Below are 23,955 nucleotides of genomic sequence, written 5' to 3'. Positions count from 1 at the left end.
TCATTTCAGATATAGTATTATATGAATATTGACTGCCTAGTGGACCACACGGCATATTATCAACATGAGGTAAATACTGTCTAGTGTCGACCAAGGCAGTTAATATCTATCTTAATTTACCTAACAAAAGAGTTCATGACATCAGAGGTTAAACAGTGCGTAGAAGGCGATAGTGTGGTGAAGGTCGAAAACATTGCCCTGGCGCTTTTACTAAATGTTCTATAGAAGTGAGGTCTACTAAAGTATTATATCAAACCAAAACCACACAGTTCTGTATGAACACTCCTTGTTACATGTATATGTATACATTTTGTGAAACTGGTGTCTTCGTATAGTGGGAATGGACGAGGAACCGTTTGGCGCTTTGGTGACCTAACAACTGTACCAACCCAGCCAGGCACTTTGTGTTGAACAATTATTCACGTCGAAATAAGTGTTTGAGCCTTACTCAGTATATCAAGTGTGTATTTTCTGGTGACGTCAAGTCCTCTCGAGTGTTTGACAACACACGTGTATTCCCCGGCGTCAGACTTCACCGTGGAGCTTATCAAAAGGCTCGAGCTGCCTGAAATCTTTAATCTGCCATCGTCTTTTGCCATTATTGTACTACCATCTGAAGAATAAATAAAGTTTACATTGCCGCAATGGATATAGCGCTGCGGAATATATTAAATATGCTCCAAAATATATGGGTTGGCATGAGTTTGTCTCTGTGGAACAACATATCTATATATTGTGTTAATAATAGTATATAATAAAACTGTTTTTTAAATTTCTTTCAGATCAAGTTTGTTCCGTTGTGTATTCGCCTGTTATTACACTCATAAGAAGCAAAACATTTCCCCTACTTGTTGTTGTGCGCATCCACTTGATGGAGACGCCGCTGCCGCCGGTGACGAGACACTCGAGAAGCGCAGGTCTGCCCTCCGCAACAGTCACCGTTCTCGGGGTAGGTAACAAGCTGGGCGTCGTCGGGGGCGAACCTGATCAGAATATATTTATATGTAAAATAACACTTATAACACCGATAAAACATTCCTGGTTCAACCTGAGCTTCACAATACAGTATTTTACAAGTAGATTTTATACGGTGTTTTGATAATAACTGACATTGTCCCGGCAGTTTGTATTCATTGTTGTATGCTACAAAGACCAAATACATTCAAACAAAAACAATCGTTCATAGCACACTTGCAAATAATATCTCATCAATATATTAATAGTGTGTACAAGCTTTAAAACTACTAATACATATTTAATGAATTTGAAAGTGATGCTCTTATCAAGGTTTATCAATGTAAATGTTCAATATGGGTCGCATAAAGCATTGTCGTGTCACTATTTGACAAGAACTTGTACAGAATCAAATGAAGTAAAACCTTACAAGACCAAGCATCAGACTTTCCAGACAAAGTGTTAGGTTCGCAAATAAGTTCTCTTTAGCATTGTCAGCGAACAGAATAAGAACATTGTACACAAACAAGCAGATACCGCTGGTATTTTGACAGATTTATGCTCATTTTTATTTTGTTCGGTAATTTAATTTGATTATAAGAATTTATAGCACACCAGGTGCAGAAAACAGGGCTCGTTCCAGTGTTCTCGGTGTTCTTTAGTTTTCGCAAACATTTTAAGATATATTTATATTTTTGCATGGTAAGTTTTCGCTCATTTTGTTATACCAATATAAGTTTTCAAATATAATAGTTTATGCTACCGGGTTGAACGAGAAGTGTGGCGGTCTTTTGCTGGATGTCTATGTCCTGCCCGCTACGGAACACCTGACATATGTATGATCCCGTGTCCCCCTCTGTCACGTTGTACAGGTACAGCACGCCCGCCAACGCAGATATCCTGCATAAGAAAAGGGAAGTCAGCGCTGTAGTAATAGCAATAGTAACGCTATTAATATCAGATAGTTAATGATATATTACAGTTATTTGATCCCTTCGATGCAAAAAAAGAGTTTCAAGGACTACATCACACACTTTCAAAAATCATCTTTTATGCAAATTTAGGCAATAAATTGAACACATAAAATACAGGTATCCGTTTAAACTTGATGATTTATAATATCGGTAATAAAGGCAAGTTTTTCTGGTATTATCTACCTCACATCTAAAACACATCGATATATATAGGAACTTTGTGTTCAAACGCATACATAAATGTTTTAAAACATGATTCAGGTGTGCATTTGTTTGAAACTTTCCAACCTTCAATACATTGAACGTTTATGATGACTGTTTCAACAACTTTTTTTTTGGTCTTGGGATTAGTCAATTCTTGCGTCAATGTCTGGTAATCAGTGATACTAGCTGCTGAAAAGAGATCTTATCATAGTTTTTGTTCATACTTACGTTTGAAATATTTATTTTTGTTGGCTAAAAGCGTTGCTAATGCTTTAAGTAAAAAAAATCTCAATTGAGCTCTGTTCTATTGTGAGGTTTCTTTTATGAATAAATTGAAGGCATTGATGCCAAAATCAGCTGATTCTGAGACAAAAACTAAAAAAAATATCAATGTCTAATGTCAAAACTGTCAATCTGTGACAGTTCAGCTTTATTAGTTTGGATTGTTTCACAAATAAGTATATTGCAGATATCTCATTCTAAAAGAACGCGCTTATTTGGACAGATGTCACCAAAAAAACACAAGACCATGTTGATTTGATACTCGGCAGTTTCTTGATTATCAAAATACCTTTTCGATATGCAAACGGATTCATAACACACCTCTGATGAAAGCTTCCTTCGCCTAATTCCTTAACACATTAAAGCCTATATCCAAGGTTATATGATATGTCCTTGTAAAACAATTACCTCCAAAAGAATAAAACGTTAAACTATTTTGTCAACTCCACCCACTTGTGTAATGATGAAGGGCCTAAATACTATAATTGAATGTCAATGGTCAAGCCCATAAAAAAGGATACTGTGATCTTGTTTAGAAAAACAAAACACAGCAATGCATAAACAGCCAATGGAATAATCAATAGAAGTTGTTGGATACAAATCACTCGACATTATTTGAACCGATGACATACATACAAGTCAATCGGTAGTCTTTCTTATATCATTGAAATACCATATAGTGAAGTATTTTCAATTGTAATTGAGATGAGATATAAATAATATTTTAAATAAGTTGGACATTTCACAGCAAATGCATAAACAGCTTAAAACAGAAGCCCGGTAATCGATTAAAAAATGAAAGAAAGAGCTAAAATAACAATGCATGAACCTCCACAGTTCACTGGCACCACAACCTACAGATTGGCGCCACAATGATCACAAACTCGAGCCTAGTGTACCCAGTATAGCAAATAAAGCTCCCAAATCTGTAAAGAGGCAACCTTTTGTCAATAAAAATATAAAATATGTGAGGGAATTGCTAAAACCTATGGCATGATACCATTTTTAATCAACATTCAGATTTTGATTCTGGATTGCATTTGTTTGCTTCAAAACAACTCAAGTGTATTATTCCGTTGTATTTGAATAAAGAGCATTGGTCATTCCGAAACTGATACAGCCAACCAAAGATAAAAAACAGGCGTTTCTGATTGAATCTAAACTTTATTGACTTAATGATTTTGGTTTCTCAAATCATAAAATCGTAGAAACAAGATATGGAAGATGATGAAAGTAACGAAAATCTACACGTTTAAAAAAATGGAAGTCTTTGGGCTCAAACAAAGGCCTGAAAGAAATTATAAGATTTCGAAACTGTGCTTGAACCATAACACTCGTAAAACGATGATATTGAAGCTGTCACAAATATTTTAACCAATTTATTTGTTTCCCATGCCGTATCAAAACTGCTGCTTCCGGTAAAAAGTAGACATAAAACAAGAAAGATATTATTATCTCGTTTAAAACAAGGTGAAGTTATATATCAAAGTTCATCTTTTTGTTTCGCAAATGCTTGTGTGAGAAACGCAGTTTTTTGTGTTAATTTTCTACAATTGTAAAGGAATTCACATGAACACCCTCCTTTCTGTTATGGGGAACGTACAATGACTAATGACTATTTAGTAACAGTTCACTCACTCTTTCTTGCAAAATTTGTTAAAAATGGTTAATTACTTGTTTTTGATGTTTCCAGCAAAAAAAAATATCATGTATTTTCAAAACTAGCCTAGGAGTATTTTTATTTAATTATGCGTAATCATAATTAAGAAATGTTCTTCAAAACGTTGTCCAACTGGTTGCATAGTGGTGTAGTCACTTTAGAAACTTCGTGTAGCTGCTAGCTTATCAGATAGCTGTCGTTAAGCCGTAACCATTTACTGTAAGGTATTTCATCCATATTTACGATGTCTGGCAACCATACGTGAACTTAGTACTTTTAAGAGCATTGAACACGTGGAAAAATCACATGTTAACAAAATTGTTTGTGACGTCACATGGGTCTTTCCTCTGGTAAATGTAAGGTTCAGTTATTATCAAACTTAAGGCTGCTGTCTCCATGGAATGTCCCTGTAGTTTCTATTGACTAATGTAATGTATGTATACTATAGTATATGGCCAGACAAATATAACGATCGACACGTTATTCTGGCAATCTTTGATCTGTTTCACTAACAACTGTACTCTTATTCAACAAGCAAACCTTTCAAATGATACCCATATAAATATGTGGCCACTATGCAGGATTTTGTACCTTTCTAAAAAAAAATACCAAAAAGTTGTTTCCGCTGATTTGTGTTTTGAATCCATTGTATTTGGTGGTACAAACCTGTGGTCGGTTGTTGAAACTGAGGTACCGTCGGGATGAAGCCATGCGAACAAGGCGGATTGGTCATGGTTATGGCTCACTGCACACTCAAAACGCACCGTGCTCCCAGCAGTCGCGTCCAGGCTGCGTGGAGTCAGCGTTATTGAAGGCTCTATAGTGATTGGAATAAGAGGGAGACGTTTGCAGAAGTAGAAAGCGTATTCATAAAACGCGAAATGAAATTGTACTTATTTTGCAATTTACGTATGCTGTTTTTATCATTATATCATACGTTAGTCTAACATGTCCACAAAACATATACAGAAAAATAGATTGCTTTTTTTTAAAGCGCTAGTCTCTCCTATTGTGTGTGCAAGCGTTCTATAGTTATTAAGTGAAAAGTGTTTTTTTCAACTCAAGGTCACTGCGACCTTTACCTTTGACCTACTTATTTCAAAATTAATAAGGGTCATCAACAAGTCATAACCAACTAGCATACCAAGTATCTGGATGCAAGTGTTCTTTAGTTATTGGGCAGAAACCATTTTTCAGCTTCAGGTCACCGGACTCACAGCCAAGATACCGTTTTCCACCAGAAGGTCTCCGGACCTTGACCTTTGATCTACTGATGTCAAAATCAACAGGTGTCATATTCTAGATATGACCAACTTGCATACCAAGTATGAAGTGACCCACCTAAAGAATACTCAGTTATTGAGTGGAACCCGTTTTTCACCTCAAGGTCACCGTGACCTTGAGCTTTGAACTTTTGATCTCAAAATCAACAAGGGGCCATCTACTAGTCATGACAAACAAGCATACCAAGTATGAAGTTTTTGGGTGCAGGCGTTTTAAGTTATTAAGCGGAAACCGTTGTTTTTTTTCACCTCAATCTTTTACCTTCTGATCTCAAAATCAATAGGGTTCATCTACTTGTCATGACCAAGTAGCACACCAAGTGTGAAGTTCCTGGGTGCAAGTGTTTTTTAGTTATTGATCAGAAACCATTTTTCAGCTTTAGGTCAACGGATTCACCACGAACATATCTTTTTTACCTAAAGGTCACTGCGACCTTGACTTTGACCACTACTTATCCCAAAATCAACAGGGGCCATCCTCATGCTAAACTTGCATACCCAATATGAATCTACTAGTTATGACTGGCATACCAAGTATGACGTTCCTGGGTGTAAGCGGTCCCAAGTTATTGAGCGTAAAGAAAGTGTGACGTACAGACTGACTGACGGAAGGACTGACTGACTGACTGACTGACGGACTGACTGACGGACAGACTGACGATTAGGGCAAACACAATATATCACCCCTTGAATGGGGGAGACATATATATGGTAGTAATAAAACAAATACTAAAACAGGTTAAAAACGAAACAGTTGTCTGTGATCTTACTTGTAACGTAAGTGTAAATCTGTGCTCCGATGAATTCTCCATTTGCGTTGGAGACGAAACATTCATATAGACCGCTGTCGTCCCGCTGGCGTTTGCTGAGGAATTTTTCGATGATTAAGGACCCGTTTGATGAAATAGATACCCGTTTTTGAGGTAGCTTAATATTTTGCCCGTCTTTCTTCCATGTGTACTCAAGTACTGATGAGGTTGATGTCACATTACAGTCAAGCACCACTTTACTGTTCTTGCGTACCTCGAGGAGATTCTTAGTTGTGTGAACGGCAGCATTTTGAGGTATTGTTATGACTGATTCTGCAAAGAAGTATGTTACAATGCATTCACGAAATTATTGTAAAAATAGCATTTCATTCTGACAGTGAAAAATAGTAAAAAATAGTAATAGTTTCCTGTTGATTTTTGTTTTTCCGGCGCAAACTGTTTAAAAGATCAGTTACAGTAATTAATATGTTGCAAATGTATAAGGTTGTTGCGTGTGTAAGCCCCTCTCGCCAGACTTCGTGCCAACGAGAGTGATTATCTTTAATATATGTTGTTATCACTTCTTTCACATCAGTTGTAAATAAAAACAATCTTTAACTAATAACTAATTCTGCTGTTTCACTTTAGGGTCCTTACATAACAGTCCAATAAATGTCTGGTCGTTTTGCGTTACATGCATACTTAGTGACATTGTTATGCAAAGAACCGGTTTTCTTTGTTCATTTTTGGAAATCTAAACGAAAATGCCTGGAAGCGGTTTTTTTTAAAAATAGGCAGCCTTTTAGCGAAAACATATGAAGATAGGTTTGAAAATTCATCAGACGATAGCGAGCAGGCGAAACCAGCGCAAACCCGCTTCAACGCAAGAAAGACAACCGGTGCTTTGAGATTTGAGAATACTAAAACAGGGGAGAGAACTACTCGCGTCCTTGTGTTGCGGGTAGCTTGGTATGTATGATCGTGAGGACAACTGCGGAAGACGTTAACTAATTGAATTTGAATTTAACATTTTGAACAATTCATTTTTCATATCTATAATTGTAAGATATGAACTCAAGTCTGATTCACTGATTTTATGACAGGCATTGAACAATATGACACTATAATGAATTAATTTATTTTTGGACCAAGGTCGTTGCAGAAGATTTTAAAATATCCGTCATGGTTATATTAATACAGATCCTACGTTTATAAAAATGAGAACAAACACACGCAATAAACATATTTTGCCTAAACCTCTCTTTATCCTGAAATGAAACGGATGTACAATGTTTTACACGTTTTCACTATATCTGATCGTGATTCTACGGTACATGTATTCATATACGCTCACTGCTGTAAGTTGGAGATCGTGTGAAGTTCATCTTAAAACGGAGCGTTCATTTGTGTGATGCAGGAAGTCAAAATAAACCTCAAAGTTTTAAATCAGCAAGACTTGAGACTACGTTTCATTACCAAGTTTCATGGACCGAAATTCAAAGAAATGAGCAAGGCACTAAATGCCTCGTATCGTTGATTTATAGTAATAATACACGATCTAATAAATTGACAAAATTCGTGTTTATTTTAATTTCTAAACTATATGTCAAAAAAGAGAATAATTTTCACACTGATTCCACAAAATGACGTTAGCATTTTCTTCCACATGCATGTTTGTTCAGAGTAGCTTAAAAACAAAGCGGCGAAAGTCAATAAGGCGCGGCATGATATATCAGTTTTCAAAATTAAGTCTGCACATGAAATGCGTTATCATTTATTTTAGGTCTTTACGAAAGATGAACGGTCGTTCAACTGTGTTCAAATGGTTCGTTAAATTTCAATATACATCTCTAAGTATACAATAAGCTATAACTAGCCTACTCACATTATGTGTTACACATGCATTGCTCTTGGCTTTTTATTGGCAATAAAACTCCTTTTATAGCAAATGTGGTACATGTAGTTGTATAAGAACACTGATTTCACTGATCGGATCATAGAACAGAACAGAACAGAACACTGATTTCACTGATCGGATCACAGAACAGAACAGAACAGAACACTGATTTCACTGATCGGATCACAGAACAGAACAGAACAGAACACTGATTTCACTGATCGGATCACAGAACAGAACAGAACACTGATTTCACTGATCGGATCACAGAACAGAACAGAACACTGATTTCACTGATCGGATCACAGAACAGAACAGTACAGTATTTCATTCATGTAAACTGTTTAATAAATACATTCGAAGCAGATCATACTAAACGCTAGTATTTGGAATCGGACAGAAAAAATGCTATCGATAATCGGTTTATGAAACCGATCAATGATTGATTATTAATCGATTTTAAATTATTATTTAATTATGTTTGGTCATCATATTAAAGGCATAAAGATACAGTGCATGCACAAGTTTTAAGCACAAATGTTCCCTTGCAATATTGTTTGTCAATTTCTCTACATAAATTACATTATTTATTCAGAAAGCAACTATCGTTTAGTGTTAACAAGTTATTTTTACAGAACATGAGACCACAGGCTCTATTATTTTGTCTTAAATTTAGTATTGTATACATGCGTAAAATAAACACAAAGAAAGATATCAATTTCTTTTTAATAATCATTCAGTAACAAGTACAACAAGCAGTTGAATATTCTATGTTTTACAAGAACAGTTTTTTCCGAAAACTAAGATAACTAAATTCTTACATAAGTAAACGGTATCTTGTTTTAAAAATCCCTTTTAAACCACAAACATGAGAAGTTGAGAACCAATCCTGTAGCTGTTAAATTACAAAGAACATTTGTAATTAGGTACTGTAGTGACTTATTGACTTGATAAGATAATGAGTACATAACTAAACATAGTACCACCTTAACATGTCAACTCAAACTAGCATTAATCAGAAATAAGTTAATAAGTATGTAGCGGTAACGTCCCTTGTTTCTATAATCGATTGTTCAAATTTCACTATCGATTGTCGCCGAAGTAGGCCTTTCCGATCAATTGTCGATTTTAATCGATCATCGGCACAACACTACTAAACGCAATTCGGTTGTAGCACAAAGTCAGGAATGACTATCATGGCAAACAGCTGCACAAATGGAATAAAACATAATTAAGTTATTAAGTAAAGTTATAACATACGTTATTAGTGTTTTGTAAAAATGCCAGTAAGTAATAACATAGTGAAAGATGATTTTTAACAGTAGTATCGCCACTGCATTACACAGAGTACACAAGTACGTGTCTTCAAGGCATTGTATATGTATTTGCTTGAAACAAACAGTTCAGACTTATTTTCTTCGACAGCAATTGAACACATTTACACATCAGGGTCTTGGTTTATCAGAACGTTTTATTTAAAAAAGTCTTAGATCGGCTCAACTCACACCTGCATGAGTTCAGTTCAGAATGGGGGGGGGGGGGGTAGAGATTGTGTGTTAAAAATTAGAAGGCTAGTGATTCAGATAATGATTCCTGAATGTGGTTAAAGATAAGTTCCATATATGTAAGTGATAAGTTCCATATATGTAAGTGATAAGTTCCATATATGTAAGTGATAAGTTCCATATATGTAAGTGATAAGTTCCGACCAGAACAGTTATTAATTCATGAAATGCTAATATTGCGTACATAAGTAATCGTTCATGATCCATTCAGTTCTTACCACAAAACAATGACATACTGCTAGATAACATAGTGCATGGCACCGACAAAAACATAATAAATGTCATCCATTTCAGGAATAGGAATAAACACACTCATTGTGGTAGTGTCCGCTCTTTCGGTGTCTAATGAGAATGGGCAACTAATTAGTAACGTTCGTCTGCTCGTCCTTGGAGTAAATCATTTCGGCATGCTCTTGCGGTTCGCTGGTTAATAGTAGTTTGAAGAGCACACTTTAAATTACTATACACTAAAGACTGATATAGTAACCGAAATAATACATTCATTCATCCGACTTCTAGATCGGGCTTGAAATATTGACGCTTTGAAAAAAGGGCGGATGCTCCGATTGAGAGTTCCTGAATAACAATGATGAAACAAAATGCTACATAACACATCATTTAATGATGACTTCGGGACTACATCAACACACATTGTACAAATGCCGAACATTACGTAGGATAGTTTTAGTGTGCTGTTAAAAGGTTTTAAATTGGTTATAGATTTAGACTGCATTATTTAGTAACATATCTCATGTCGATTGCAAGTTGACTTCTTGTATTATGTTGGTTCGCTTTATCACAAATGGAATTTTTATATTTTTCTTGAAAATTATCATATTTTTAAGGTACATGCCACTAGCAGGTCACAGACTACTAAACACAATTCCTATATATTCTATACACAATTGACCAATTTGCAAGAATAACACTGATTTCTTGAGTTTCATGACCCGAACACCATCTATGGGGAGAAAGTTACACATGTGTACTTAACACTAAACAAAGTGAAGAAAAAATACGTTTCTAATATGGAAAATATACTTCAATGAACGTAACCGTTTATTCGATAAAGTGACCAAATCCGACGTATGAACACAAACAATAGGGTGAAAATGTAAACAAAAAGTAGGCACTTCCGAACTGGTGTTATCTGCCCTTTAAACTACACGCTTTCTTTTCTCTGTTTCTAAAGATACTGACAATTGCGTTCCATTCACCGTTATCGTGAAGCGTAAATGTTAACACACGTACACGATCGACTCTAGATTGTTCTGAAGCACTACGAAAATAGCTCATTAGTGTCAAAATTGTTCATAAATTTAAGAAGCCTTTCATGGACTCTGAAAGATTGGCACCAACAAGCATTCACCATTAAATCAACACTTGAACACTTCAAATTAATAGAAATAGCGTTTTCTTCAGGATTATGTAGATTTTGGCAAACAATACCAAATATTCTTTCAAACCTTAATTAACACTGATCTGGGAATTGTATTTGTTTTATTTGTGTCTCAATCACGTAACAAATTGAAACATATGACACAAAAACAAATTCAACCACATCACTACACCACACTTGAGCCTAGTAGTATATACGTAATCAAAATGATTTTAAAAAGAATCTCGTGTCAAACTCAGTTCAATACGTGAAAAAAAACGTGATGGTAAAAAACACAATTGTTAAGAAATCATTGGTCTAGGAACATTGATAAGCTTATATGAATTCCCTAATAACATCTCGATAAAACATTGGTCACTATGTGTATTCGTAGAAAAACTTAATAACGCGTATACAAAAATACAAAAATAAATTCAAAGTATGGACACTTAATTAGCAGTTGACTCATGAAATGAGTAATGATTATCCCGCCAACAACACTTTTCAGAATGCCAAATGGTAACAAAGTGGGTATACACAGTAGAAATGAGCGTTATTGAAACGTAATGTCCCTCGTCCGTTTTATCCTTTCTACAATTTATGAAAGTAGTCAACAAAGAGCAAAAACATAATGTTATCGATGTTACATGGGCAATAACTAGTATTTGCAAAGACCAAGGTAAAAAAAAATCGTATTTGTCGCTTCTACCAAACATTCATTCATTTTATGAAAGCCTTTGAAAAGGTTTAGAGTAACAAAGTGCACAGCAAATTTACACTTATAGTATGCCAAATAATAATGACGATGTATATAACAAATATATATAATATATACAATGTATTGTCCAATGCCAAGGTTAACTAAACTTTGTCTTGCACTTCTAATCAGTGTGCTTGTCAATTATTCCCATACAAAACTATGCCACAAACATCTACTCAGCTTGCTATATGTTTTGCATACCAAAACAAAACTATATATTGTACTTCTACTCCGCATGCTTGTCTACTTAGCGTTTGTGAACTATAACAATACAAAACTATGTCCTGCACTTTTACTCAGCGTTTGTGAATTATATCAATACAAAACTAAGTCATGCACTTCTACTCAGCGTGCTTGTCACTTATACCATTACAAAACTATTTCATGCACTTTTACTCAGCGTGCTTGTCACTTATACTCATACAAAACTATGTCATGCAATAAATCTATGTCATGCACTTTTACTCAGCGTGCGGGTCACTTATACCCATACAAAACTATGTCATGCACTTTTACTCAGCGTGCGGGTCACTTATACCCATACAAAACTATGTCATGCACTTTTACTCAGCGTGCGGGTCACTTATACTCATACAAAACTATGTCATGCACTTTTACTCAGCGTGCGGGTCACTTATACCCATACAAAACTATGTCATGCCTTTTACTCAGCGTGCGGGTCACTTATACCCATACAAAACTATGTCATGCACTTTTACTCAGCGTGTTTGTCACTTATACCCATACAAAACTATGTCATGCACTTTTACTCAGCGTGTTTGTCACTTATACCCATACAAAACTATGTCATGCACTTTTACTCAGCGTATTTGTCACTTATACCCATACAAAACTATGTCATGCACTTTTACTCAGCGTGTTTGTCACTTATACCCATACAAAACTATGTCATGCACTTTTACTCAGCGTGCGGGTCACTTATACCCATACAAAACTATGTCATGCACTTTTACTCAGCGTGCTTGTCACTTATACCCATACAAAACTATGTCATGCAATAATACTCAGCGTGCTTGTCACTTATACCCATACAAAACTATGTCATGCACTTTTACTCAGCGTGCTTGTCACTTATACCCATACAAAACTAAATCTTGCACTTCTTCTCAGCGTTTGCGAATTATACCAATACAAAACTATGTCTTACACTTCTACTCAGCGTTTGCAAATTATATCAATACAAAATTATGTCTTGCACTTCGTCTCAGCGTGATTGTCACTTAAAGCAATACATAACCATGTCTTGCACTTCTACTTAGCTTGCTCGTAACTAATACCATTACAAAACTATGTCTTGCACTTCTACTCAACGTTTGCGAATTATACCAATACAAAACTATGGCATGCACTTATACTCAGCGTGCTTGTCACTAATACCATTACAAAAGTATGTCATGCACTTTAACTCAGCGTGCCTGTCACTAATACCATTACAAAAGTATATCATGCACTTATACTCAGCGTGCTTGTCACTAATACCATTACAAAAGTATGTCATGCACTTTAACTCAGCGTGCTTGTCACTTATAGCAATACAAAACTATGTCTTGCACTTTTACTCAGCGTTTGCGAATTATACTAATACAAAATTATGTCTTGCACTTCGTCTCAACGTGTTTGTCACTAATACCATTACAAAACTATGTATTGCACTTAAACTCAGCGTGCTTGTCACTAATACCATTACAAAACTATGTATTGCACTTAAACTCAGAGTGCTTGTCACTAATACCATACAAAACTATGTTTTGCACTTCTACTCAGCTTACTTGTCACTAATACCAATGCAAAACTATGTCTTGCACTTCTATTTAGCGTGCTTGTAACTTATGCCAATGCAAAACTATGTCTTGCACTTCTACTCAGCTTGCTTGTCACTAATACCAATGCAAAACTATGTCTTGCACTTCTATTTAGCGTGCTTGTAACTTATACCAATGCAAAACTATGTCTTGCACTTCTATTTAGCGTGCTTGTAACTTATACCAATGCAAAACTATGTCTTGCACTTCTATTTAGCGTGCTTGTAACTTATACCAATGCAAAACTATGTATTGCACTTCTACTCAGCGTTTGCGAATTATACTAATACAAAATTATGTCTTGCACTTCGTCTCAGCGTGTTTGTCACTTATAGCAATACAAAACTATGTCTTGCACTTCTATTTAGCGTGCTTGTAACTTATGCCAATACAAAACTATGTTTTGCACTTCTACTCAGCGTTTGCGAATTATACTAATACAAAATTATGTCTTGCACTTCGTCTCAGCGTGTTTGTCAATTATAGCAATACAAAACTATGTCTTGCACTTCTACTTAGCCTGCTTGTTACTTATACCAATACAAAAATATGTCATGCAATTAAACTCAGTGTTTGTCACTAATACCATTACAAAACTATGTCTTGCACTTTAACTCAGCGTGCTTGCCACTAATACCATTACAAAACTATGTTTTGCACTTCTACTCAACTTGATTGTTACTAATACCATTACAAAACTGGGTCTTGTACTTAAACTCAGCGTGCTTGTCACTTATACCATTACAAAACTATGTTTTGCACTTCTACTCAGCTTGCTTGTCAATTATAAAAACCAATACAAGATTGTTTGATGGAGAGAAGGACAGATATTACTGGAAGTTGATAAAAAAAAAAAATGGATGTTTGTAGTGTGCGCTATGTCAGTCGGGTCATAAATATAATTACTAACGAAAACGTTGTAAAAACAGTTCATGACAAAATACCTTATACGACAATTGAAGTAATGACGGATATAAATTGTCTTCATATGACTGCCTTTTGGGCAATTTTGCTTGGTTTATGAGTACAATCTTATCGGGTTTTCTTTAACGAGTGCATATTCTTTCCAAATCTGTTTAATGAACAAATTGTTTTCGAAATGGCTCATTGATGTTCAAAGTCATATTATAACACTTGTTGGTGTAAAAGAGTGTACTGTCCTCCTAAACATTACATGAGCGCCGAGGGCCAACGCTATCGCTGGTCTTTTTTTCGCAATTGAACAATGGGCGAAACCTGACAATTATTAGAATTATTCACCTCAAATACATGCGCTTATTTGAGCTGGCATTATGTGTACCAAGCCTGAAATGAATATCTTGACCGGTTATAGAGCTTACGTTTTGCACGACGACGACACCGAGACCTCGACTTTTTATCTTAAAAACAGGCGAGCTAAAAAAGTAGTATTATTATATACATATTGCACACAACCATCTTGACAGGGGGATATCCCGTTGTTAAATAGTTGTTTTACTTATGAACAGTGAAATAAATTACACCAACAGGTTAAAATAGACTCATAGGCGCTCATAATATTCGACATGTATCCGGTGCAAAAAATATTTGTAAATTAAGTCCAGCGGCCTGGGATACATTTCATCAAGTTCTTCTGTTAGAAATATCTCCTACTTAAATAACATTTTTTAGATCGAATCTCTTTAAATATTAGTAAAATTACACCACTCATGTCAGGATCAATTTCATACAATGCATCTTGTGTTTCAAAATGCAGCTATGAAGTATGAATAAGAACATTTAGAACATCAAACTGAGCCTGTTTAAACCATTATTGTTGTGTGACCTGATCTTTGGACCGTAATAAATGACATTGAAAGATTCGTTTGTAGTCTGGAATGTATTACCCGTCCTACATATAAATGAGATGCATGATTTAAATGTGAATGAAATTCTCTCCCTCTCTACCCTTGAGAACTGGATACTTATTTAGTTTAAAGCTAGTCAGATTACTGCTAAATGTTTTACCTAAGTCCTCGCTATATCTACTTTTAAAGTTAATCATTTGCATAGGAGTATAATAAAGTTTAAGCTAGCTCTGGAGTTTGAATTAGCTAGAGTCATCCTTAATACAACTGACCCTATAAGAGTTTGACGTTCATTGGGGCTGGCATTTGTCAGATTTATTTTACGTAGTCTATTATCTTCAAAACCGTTAACTACTAGTAATAATGTGCTACAACTATTGCATAAGAGCTACAGAACTTTTAACACGTTAGTGAACCCAGTAAACATACACGTATTATATGAACTATGTTCAATACATCTGTCTAATTGTCCTTCGGGTTTGAGCATGGAATGAAACATCCTGGTAGAGGGCAGTTATTAAATGTTTTATGTGAAATTGCTTTTGGTGGGGTTTAAGCATGGAATGAAACATCCTGGTAGAGGGCAGCTATTGAATGTTTTATGCGAAATTGCTTTTGGGAGGGTTTGAGCATGGAATGAAACATCCTGGTAGAGGGCAGCTATTGAATGGCTTATGTGAAATTGCTTTTGGGAGGGTTTGAGCATGGAATGAAACATCCTGGTAGAGGGCAGCTATTGAATGTCCTATGTGAAATTGCTTTTGGGAGGGTTTAAGCATGGAATGAAACATCCTGGTAGAAGGCAGCTATTGAATGGCTTATGTGAAATTGCTTTTGGGAGGGTTTGAGCATGGAATGAAACATCCTGGTAGAAGCCAGCTATTGAATGTCTTATGTGAAATTGCTTTTGGGAGGGTTGAGCATGGAATGAAACATCCTGGTAGAGGGCAGCTATTGAATGTCTTATGTGAAATTGCTTTTGGGAGGGTTTGAGCATGGAATGAAACATCCTGGAAGGGGGCAGCTATTGAATGTCTTATGCGAAATTGCTTTTGGGAGGGTTTGAGCATGGAATGAAACATCCTGGTAGAGGGCAGCTATTGAATGTTTTATGTGAAATTGCTTTTGGGAGGGTTTGAGCATGGAATGAAACATCTTTGTAGGTGGCCGCCTTTGAATGTGCTATGTTCAAATGTTCAGTCATGTACTCCTTGATGTCTTAGAAGCTTATGAAAGCATTGTAATCGTTTTATTTTCAGAAAAAAAATATACAGAGATTAGCCAAGTCGACCGAAACATATTGGTACATGTGAAATGCGTTTTTCAGTTGGAAAAATATAGCAAAACCGAAATGACAGACAGACTGAAAAAAAACACAGAAACAAACACAACGCACAAGACAAAGACGATCAGGGTCTACATCAAAACATTGTGGGGTTGCCTCGGTCAGCCAAAGCACACATGAATTCACTTTGGGAGTCTCAATGATTAATAGTCTAAGGACACACACAAACGAATATGTCACAAACGAGAAATACAAAAGCCAGCAAAACTTCTCTAGACTAGTGATAAATGCATCATTTAGGGGTCATCCCGTACAGTAAGGACAAAATATGAACACATTTGGATAGAAAACGTTAAGTTGATGTCACAAATAAAAGTCAAAACTACTGGCTAGTCAGACTCATATGTATGGTTCGAAAAAGCATGTTTTGGTATATGTATAGAACAAATCCCACAAATAGAAAGATCCATTTTTTAGAATCCCATAATTGGGCCGTGTACTAATGTTATTAGAAACAGTCTTTCTGTTGGATAACGTTTTAACAATTCCTATTATGATTGTTTTCTTTATATTTAAAAGCATTATCATGTATAAATATCAGCGACATTTTGAAGTTTTTTACCCGAAGAGTTTGTGGCCATGTAGCTATCAATTAAAACATTTATAAAAGGCTAATATTTTCTATCTGTATATAAAGTATATGTTGTTGTTTTTTTTAATCAAAGTAAAATGAGTTAAACATGATAATGAATTAATATAAAAGATACATCAACCTATGTTGTGAGTCTTTAAATGTTTGATACTGTACTCCTTATATGTGGGGGGGGGGACTGTCGCCCACACACCCATATTCCCATGATATAAGGTTCATGTTTTCATCGTTTATACGTAATACAGTACATCAAGATTACAAAATCGAGCTGAACTTAGAAATGATAGATGACAATGCTCAATGTTTTTGTTTGACAAACAAAAACTAAAGAAACTCTATATGCATATCAAAATTCATTATAAACGCAATATAACAATACTGATATCAACTTCAATACGTAACTATCAAAATATACAGGTTTTATGACTCTAGGTGGCGAATTATTTTTGGAGTTTTGGTCGACACCAGTCCAGTTATGTCTACTTTTGCTAATTCAATGCCCATAACTTTTTACTGAGTGAAGCAGGAAACGAAATTCCAGGTGTAACACTTTATCACGTAAATAAAAACATTCCGCCAAGGTTACTTGACAAAAATTATGTTGGAGTTTAGAGCGACGGATACTTGTAAACTTACGATCTGACGGACAGGGTCAAATCTATATGCCCCCCTTTTTGTGGGGACCCAAATTTTAACTGACTGCTTCGTGAACATATTGGAGTATTTAGAGCTGTCAACATGAAACTCCATTTACTTTAAAAAAACATATCAATAGAACTGTCACTTCTATCAAAAACAAGAACCATAATTCGAAAATGTCAATATTTGCTAATTGAAGTGCAATAACTCTCTCTTATCTATGTGCACTGTGCAGCTCCAAAACAATCCCAGGAGCACAACTTATTCAACCCAAAAACATAACCCTTTGGTTTCATGAGTCTAGGTCACACAGGTTTGAAGTTTTGAATGCCAATTTTCGGTATTTAAAGGGCCAAAATTATCCACTTACTATGTGTATCTGCAAACGAAAACCAAGATGCAAAACTTCGTCATCTCAAAAATATTCCTCTAAGGTTTCAAGACAATCGGTCAAATAGTCTTGGAGTGACACAAGTTTGAATAATAAGTACGGGCGGAATCACGAACGGTTCTCACATATCAACCTTTGTTAGGTATTTTCCATACATCAATTATGAAAGTATACCCACTAAGTCCTACTAACGCTGCCTAGCTGCCGGAAATTCTGACGTAATTTCGGATCCAAATTTGCCCATTCGTATGAAATTGATAAAAGAAATAACCCATTCGTTGAAAAGTGTCTAACAATAGCGCAAATCTGCCCATTTAGGAGTCCTAAATGTGAAACAACAATGTGCTTTAGATCAGAGCCAGTACCACAAGACTCATGTCGAGTAGACCTCTGGTTGATGCTACATAATAAATCAATGTCATATTGATCAAATCTTAACTCTGTTTAAACTAAAAATAGAAGCCATGCACCACCCCTAACAGAATTATATAGTTACTTTGAACACGGAGAGGAGCATAGGTGAGGAGGTGACTCCCTTAATCCAATCAAAAACGAGGGAGACAATCAATGCCCCAAAAAGTGATATATTCAAACGTTAATACAGAAATTTAATTATGGAAAATGTCCAGCGTTTGACGGGATTTTAACAGAGTCTATACAGAGAACCTCTCATCTAATGTTGATCCTGTATAAAATAAAAAAAAAACATTATTTTAACAATGGGTTTAACTTCAAAAGTGTGGTCAATAGGAAGTATCAAACGTATTTTCAAAAACAAAGGGAGTAAAGATTAATGTAAAAACAACAGACATAATACTGTTTTGAGCCACCTGGCAAAATTATTTATTTCTGTTCTTAATATCAGATTGATTTCGTTTCTAAACGATACTCATTTATTTAGTGCAAACAAGCTGACTTTCGATCATAATACAACATTTACTCAACATTGATCATATTTTTGTCTTACGCAAATTAATTTCATTACTAAGGTCAAAGAAAAGGAAACTCTTGTGATGTTTCGTTGACTTTGCTGCTGCTTTTGATAACATCTCAAGAATAATTCTTTGGAGCAAATTACTACATAACGGCATAACATGAACATTATTTCAACTGATACATAACTCATTCCAAAATAGCAAGCCTTGTATTTCCGGTGAAAATAATGAGTTATACATATAAATGAGCAATTATGTCCGGCAAGGTAAAAACCTCTCATCTGTGTTGTTTAACAATGTATTTTAAACTACATAGAGCAATACAAGATAGCTAAAGGTAGTAACGGAATTGAAATTAATATACAAGATGCAGACGTGTACGTCCTTATGAATAGTAATATTACTTATCGCTGATAACAATGTCCTGTTCGCAGAAAAAGTAAATGAGATGCAATCAATTTAATGCATATTGCAACGAGGTGCAGCTTACGGTAAATATTGACAAGACAAAAGTAGTTATATTTGGAACAAATAAACAATGAAAGTACAGGTGATGAACGTTGGTTAATGTTAATTACCTATAAATATATATATGGCTGAATTTAGTACCTCGGGAAGCTCTATCCATATAAAGAAACATTTAATAGAACAAGCGAATAAGGCTGTACATCTATTATACAGAAGAATACCAAATCTTGATTTACCAGCTGGCCTGCCCTTACAGTGATTCGATAACACAATTACACCAATAATTTGCTACGCTTATGAAATCTGGGGGTATAAAAAACTGAGAGTGATCGAAAAAGTGCATCCGTCCTTTCTGCGCAGAATAACTTAAACCAGACAAAGTTCACCGTCATGTATGATTTATGGTGAAATCGGCTGATATCCTTTAGAAATTCAAACTAAATAAAAAATGATTAATTTCTTGAGAACAATTATCACAGGTAATGATGACAAACTTAGTTTTCTAAGTTATAAGACCCTGACTTTATCAACACGATACTCCTTCAAATGGTATAAACATGTCAAAACAACTTTAGGTGAAACTGGTTATTCACATGTGTGGAATAACGCAAGTGCACATACTCCAAAAGTAATCGACAAACTAATCAACAAACTTTAATTGATTCATTAATACACACGTTGCAAAACCTCAATGAATAATTTATGTTTTAAAGATTACATTACAAACTAATTTAAGACCAATTGCAATTAGAACCTTACCTTATAAATCTAAACCCATCTTTAAGGATCCCAATGTCAACAATCAGAACATCACATCATAAGTTTCCAGTGAAAACAGGAAGATATACAAATATTGACTTTAGCCTAAGGAAACGTAATTACGGTAGAAGAGATATCGGTGATGAATTTCATTATATCACGCCTCCAACATGAATCACGCAACGCCATTGGTCAAGGACTGGTCGCGGTGACCAAATATGTTTCAATATTGGGTCACTAATCTTGATATCGTACCGAATGGCGTTATTTTTCTGACTCCGATGAATAAACGAAACATTTATCAATTTAAACAATTTTCGACATGATTTATTCTCTCGCTCGAACCCAAATATGGTTTCCTGTGCCCCTTATATATCCAATATCGGACCACCTACTAACCCCGTTATTTATGATACATTGTTCTTCAAGGTTTTGGCTCGGTCCCTGGCGACCTCGAGCGATCGCAGTTTTACTGTATATAGGATTTGCGTTCGTGACGGTATAATGCAATCCAGGGTAAGACGTAGTCTAAAATAATAGACGTGTTATACGGGATTCTTCCAATCCCTAACTACGTGAAGAATTTGCCATATCAAAAATCTAAAAAAATCCGTCAACGTACAATTATTTGGAATAGAGTAAGACGGACTTGACCGCCGAGATATGGAGATAATGCTGTATTAGTGGTCTGTAACCAAAGTCAAACTTGCACTGTGTTTATGGTGTTAAACATGTTTAATAAAAATCATATGCATCTGTCAACCTTTTCATGGGTTATTGTCCGGACATCGTATTTTTGGCAATTTGTACGTTTTAAATGGGGCTTTTCTTCGTCAAAACTGAGTGGTGTGTAACCATAATAGTGTTAAACATGTGTACCAAAAGTTAGTTAAGTTATTGATACAGGGGATTCATTTGAATCTAATTGGTTAATAATTTTGAATAATGTATTTATTTCAATTGGATTCATTTATAGCTTAAACGCATAATGTTTTATATGAAGAAATGGTCAACAAGATAATTCAAGGCCAATATCTCTAAAATAAATGTTGCAAGCTGACAGGCTATTAAACGCAATTTACTCTGCCTGTAAACATTAGGTTTGATTAAGAGTGCATAGCAAAAGATTGAGTGAAGGAGCATACAATGTTATTTCGACAAGTATACAGGCTCGTACGCCTGAGTGAAGAGTGTGCTAAAGGTGGTTTATTGACATCAGTTTAGAAATATACATATAGACATACATTTGGTAGGGATTGAAAAAGAAACGCTAAAGTTAGAGAATGGACAAAGTGAATTTGGTCAACCTTGAACTAGTCATGGGCCATAACTCTGGAAATGTGATCTGGCTGTTAATCAAAAACTGATTAGATAATATCAAAGTAAACTTCGTTAAATTTTGAATACTCAAGGGCCATAACTCAAATTGTTTCGATGGATGCATGCCCATGAAACAATGCTACCCGAATTTGTAAAGATTTTATATGTTAGCATTCCGCGAAAATGGAAGTGTTGCATGTTTGCAGCGACCTATCATATTCAAACCACTTATAATATCAATTTTAATGTAAAGGGATCAATATATCCAATAAAAAAGTAAGCCAACTGCATTGAATGTAGAAGGGGCACAGCTGTGGTGTCACTTGAGAGATTTATTTCCCGTTAGAAGATGAAGACACTATGCCGCAAACACGGTCACTAGGCTGAATCGTGGATGATAATTAAGTTAGTATGTACAAGTGTTGGAGCAACTATATTGTATTGTAAAATACGACGTTATGTAATAGTTAGATGACATGAAGTCAAATATTAATGATAAAGAATGGGCGGAGTGAGCGTAATCATCTTTCTGACTTAAAACACAGCCTGATTGACTGACACATTGTCAACGCAAAATCTGACACAGAAAGTGTGACCTTTAAAACCCCGCGAAAGTTGAAATTCGTAATGATCCCTAAGCCTAGTACTTAATGATTGCCTATCTGCAATTTCATTGGCTAAAAATATTGGTTGTATATTGGTGCAAAAGATGGTGGAAATTCACCGCATACTTGGTCTTGACAATGACTTAACGCCTACAAACACTGTCAAAAAGTGTCATCATGAATGGGTACTTAAAATTTAAGTTATTATCTGCACAAGGTTTTGCTGACGCCGCCGCCTCAGCCGATAGGAACACATATATGTTGCCTTTACAAGTGACACGAGCATTGATAAGGTATTTAAGGAAGAAGTCGACGTAAGTTTGGTTAAATGTTGACAAATCAAAGGCCATAACTCCAGAATTAATGGTGCGTTCGGGCTGTTCCTCGCACATTGACAAGACTGAAGGAATTGTGCCCATTGAAATATTGATTAAGAAATATTTAAGTTAAAGAATGGATTGTGAATTCGGTCATTTTTTCATAAATCAAGGATCATATCTTTATAGTTAAAGTCCATCGTGCAAATGATCGAACTCCGTCGATACATTATGCCTATAAACATTATAATCAAGTTTGGTAAATATTGGATACGAAATGCTGAAGCAAGACGGCAGACAGCGTGTATTTGGTCAAGGCTAGAAAATAGTGTAAACGTGCTGTTGACTCGCTGTTGGTCGAAGTCAGTCAATTATATATTATGCCAATAAACATGGTTACAAGGTTTGGACGACGACATCGGGCAAAACGATCCCTATGTGCCTGCTCAGCAGAACCAGGGCGTGCTTGACAACATTGACTATATAAACTATGGCACTGGCAATACATATCATATAATTAAGGCATTTCAGTTAGTGTATGAAAATGCTTTAAAGAGATATTAAAAAGACTGATGTACATTCAAACTCAATATGCAATACATTGCTATTAAAAATGGTGACACGTATTTAAAATGCATGACTCAAAAGTTATGAGAAAATTTACAAAAGCTCTCGTGTACATTAATCTACAAGCGAATTTGATTGTGTTCACACAACTGAGCAATGAAAAATATGGCCTTGATATGTAGATTTTGTTTAGTCGTTTTGAGTTCAATTTCAAATATCGCCTTATATTTATATAAGTAAATACTCGGTTATCATTATTTTGCAGTAAAAATTAGTTTGAAAGTACTTTCATAATAGTGCATTCCCTGTCCATATTTCCCTTTATATGTATTTTACAAAATCTCGAAACAGGCAAGTATCCCAGCGTAACTTCAAAGTTCTCGCTGATACAAAGCTGAACCTCACCTTGTAATCTTTACACCTACTATGATTTCAAAGCATGCATGGGCACATTTAAAGTATGTGGTATTCACAGATGTGCTTGATGTAATTTAGCTTCACGAGAGTTATTTTGCAAATTTTATTTTAGGAATTGGCGAATTTCAATTCTTCGCACTTTTTTTATCGAACACATTGTGCTTGTGGCGACAATTTTTCCCTTATATATGTAATATTTTCAAGTAACAAAACAATTAACATGGAAGTTATGTTGTGACATTGCC

At 35.3% G+C, this 23,955-nt stretch overlaps 1 protein-coding gene across 1 annotated transcript in view; it reads right to left on the bottom strand.

Annotated features, from left to right (window-relative positions):
* Nucleotides 1-23,955, bottom strand: part of LOC128227813 (protogenin-like) — a 46,100-nt gene that overhangs the window by 19,409 nt on the left and 2,736 nt on the right. The window contains exons 2-6 of the mRNA XM_052938682.1: nt 6,128-6,439; nt 4,741-4,891; nt 1,718-1,854; nt 849-983; nt 449-613 (exon numbers count right to left, since the gene is read on the bottom strand). Of these exons, the coding sequence (XP_052794642.1) occupies nt 449-613; nt 849-983; nt 1,718-1,854; nt 4,741-4,891; nt 6,128-6,439 (900 nt within the window). The remainder of the gene's footprint in view (nt 1-448; nt 614-848; nt 984-1,717; nt 1,855-4,740; nt 4,892-6,127; nt 6,440-23,955) is intronic.

This window comes from Mya arenaria, chromosome 3 (assembly GCF_026914265.1).
Source record: "Mya arenaria isolate MELC-2E11 chromosome 3, ASM2691426v1".
Classification (NCBI taxonomy): domain Eukaryota; kingdom Metazoa; phylum Mollusca; class Bivalvia; order Myida; family Myidae; genus Mya; species Mya arenaria.
This window is presented reverse-complemented; position numbering and strand designations above follow the sequence as displayed.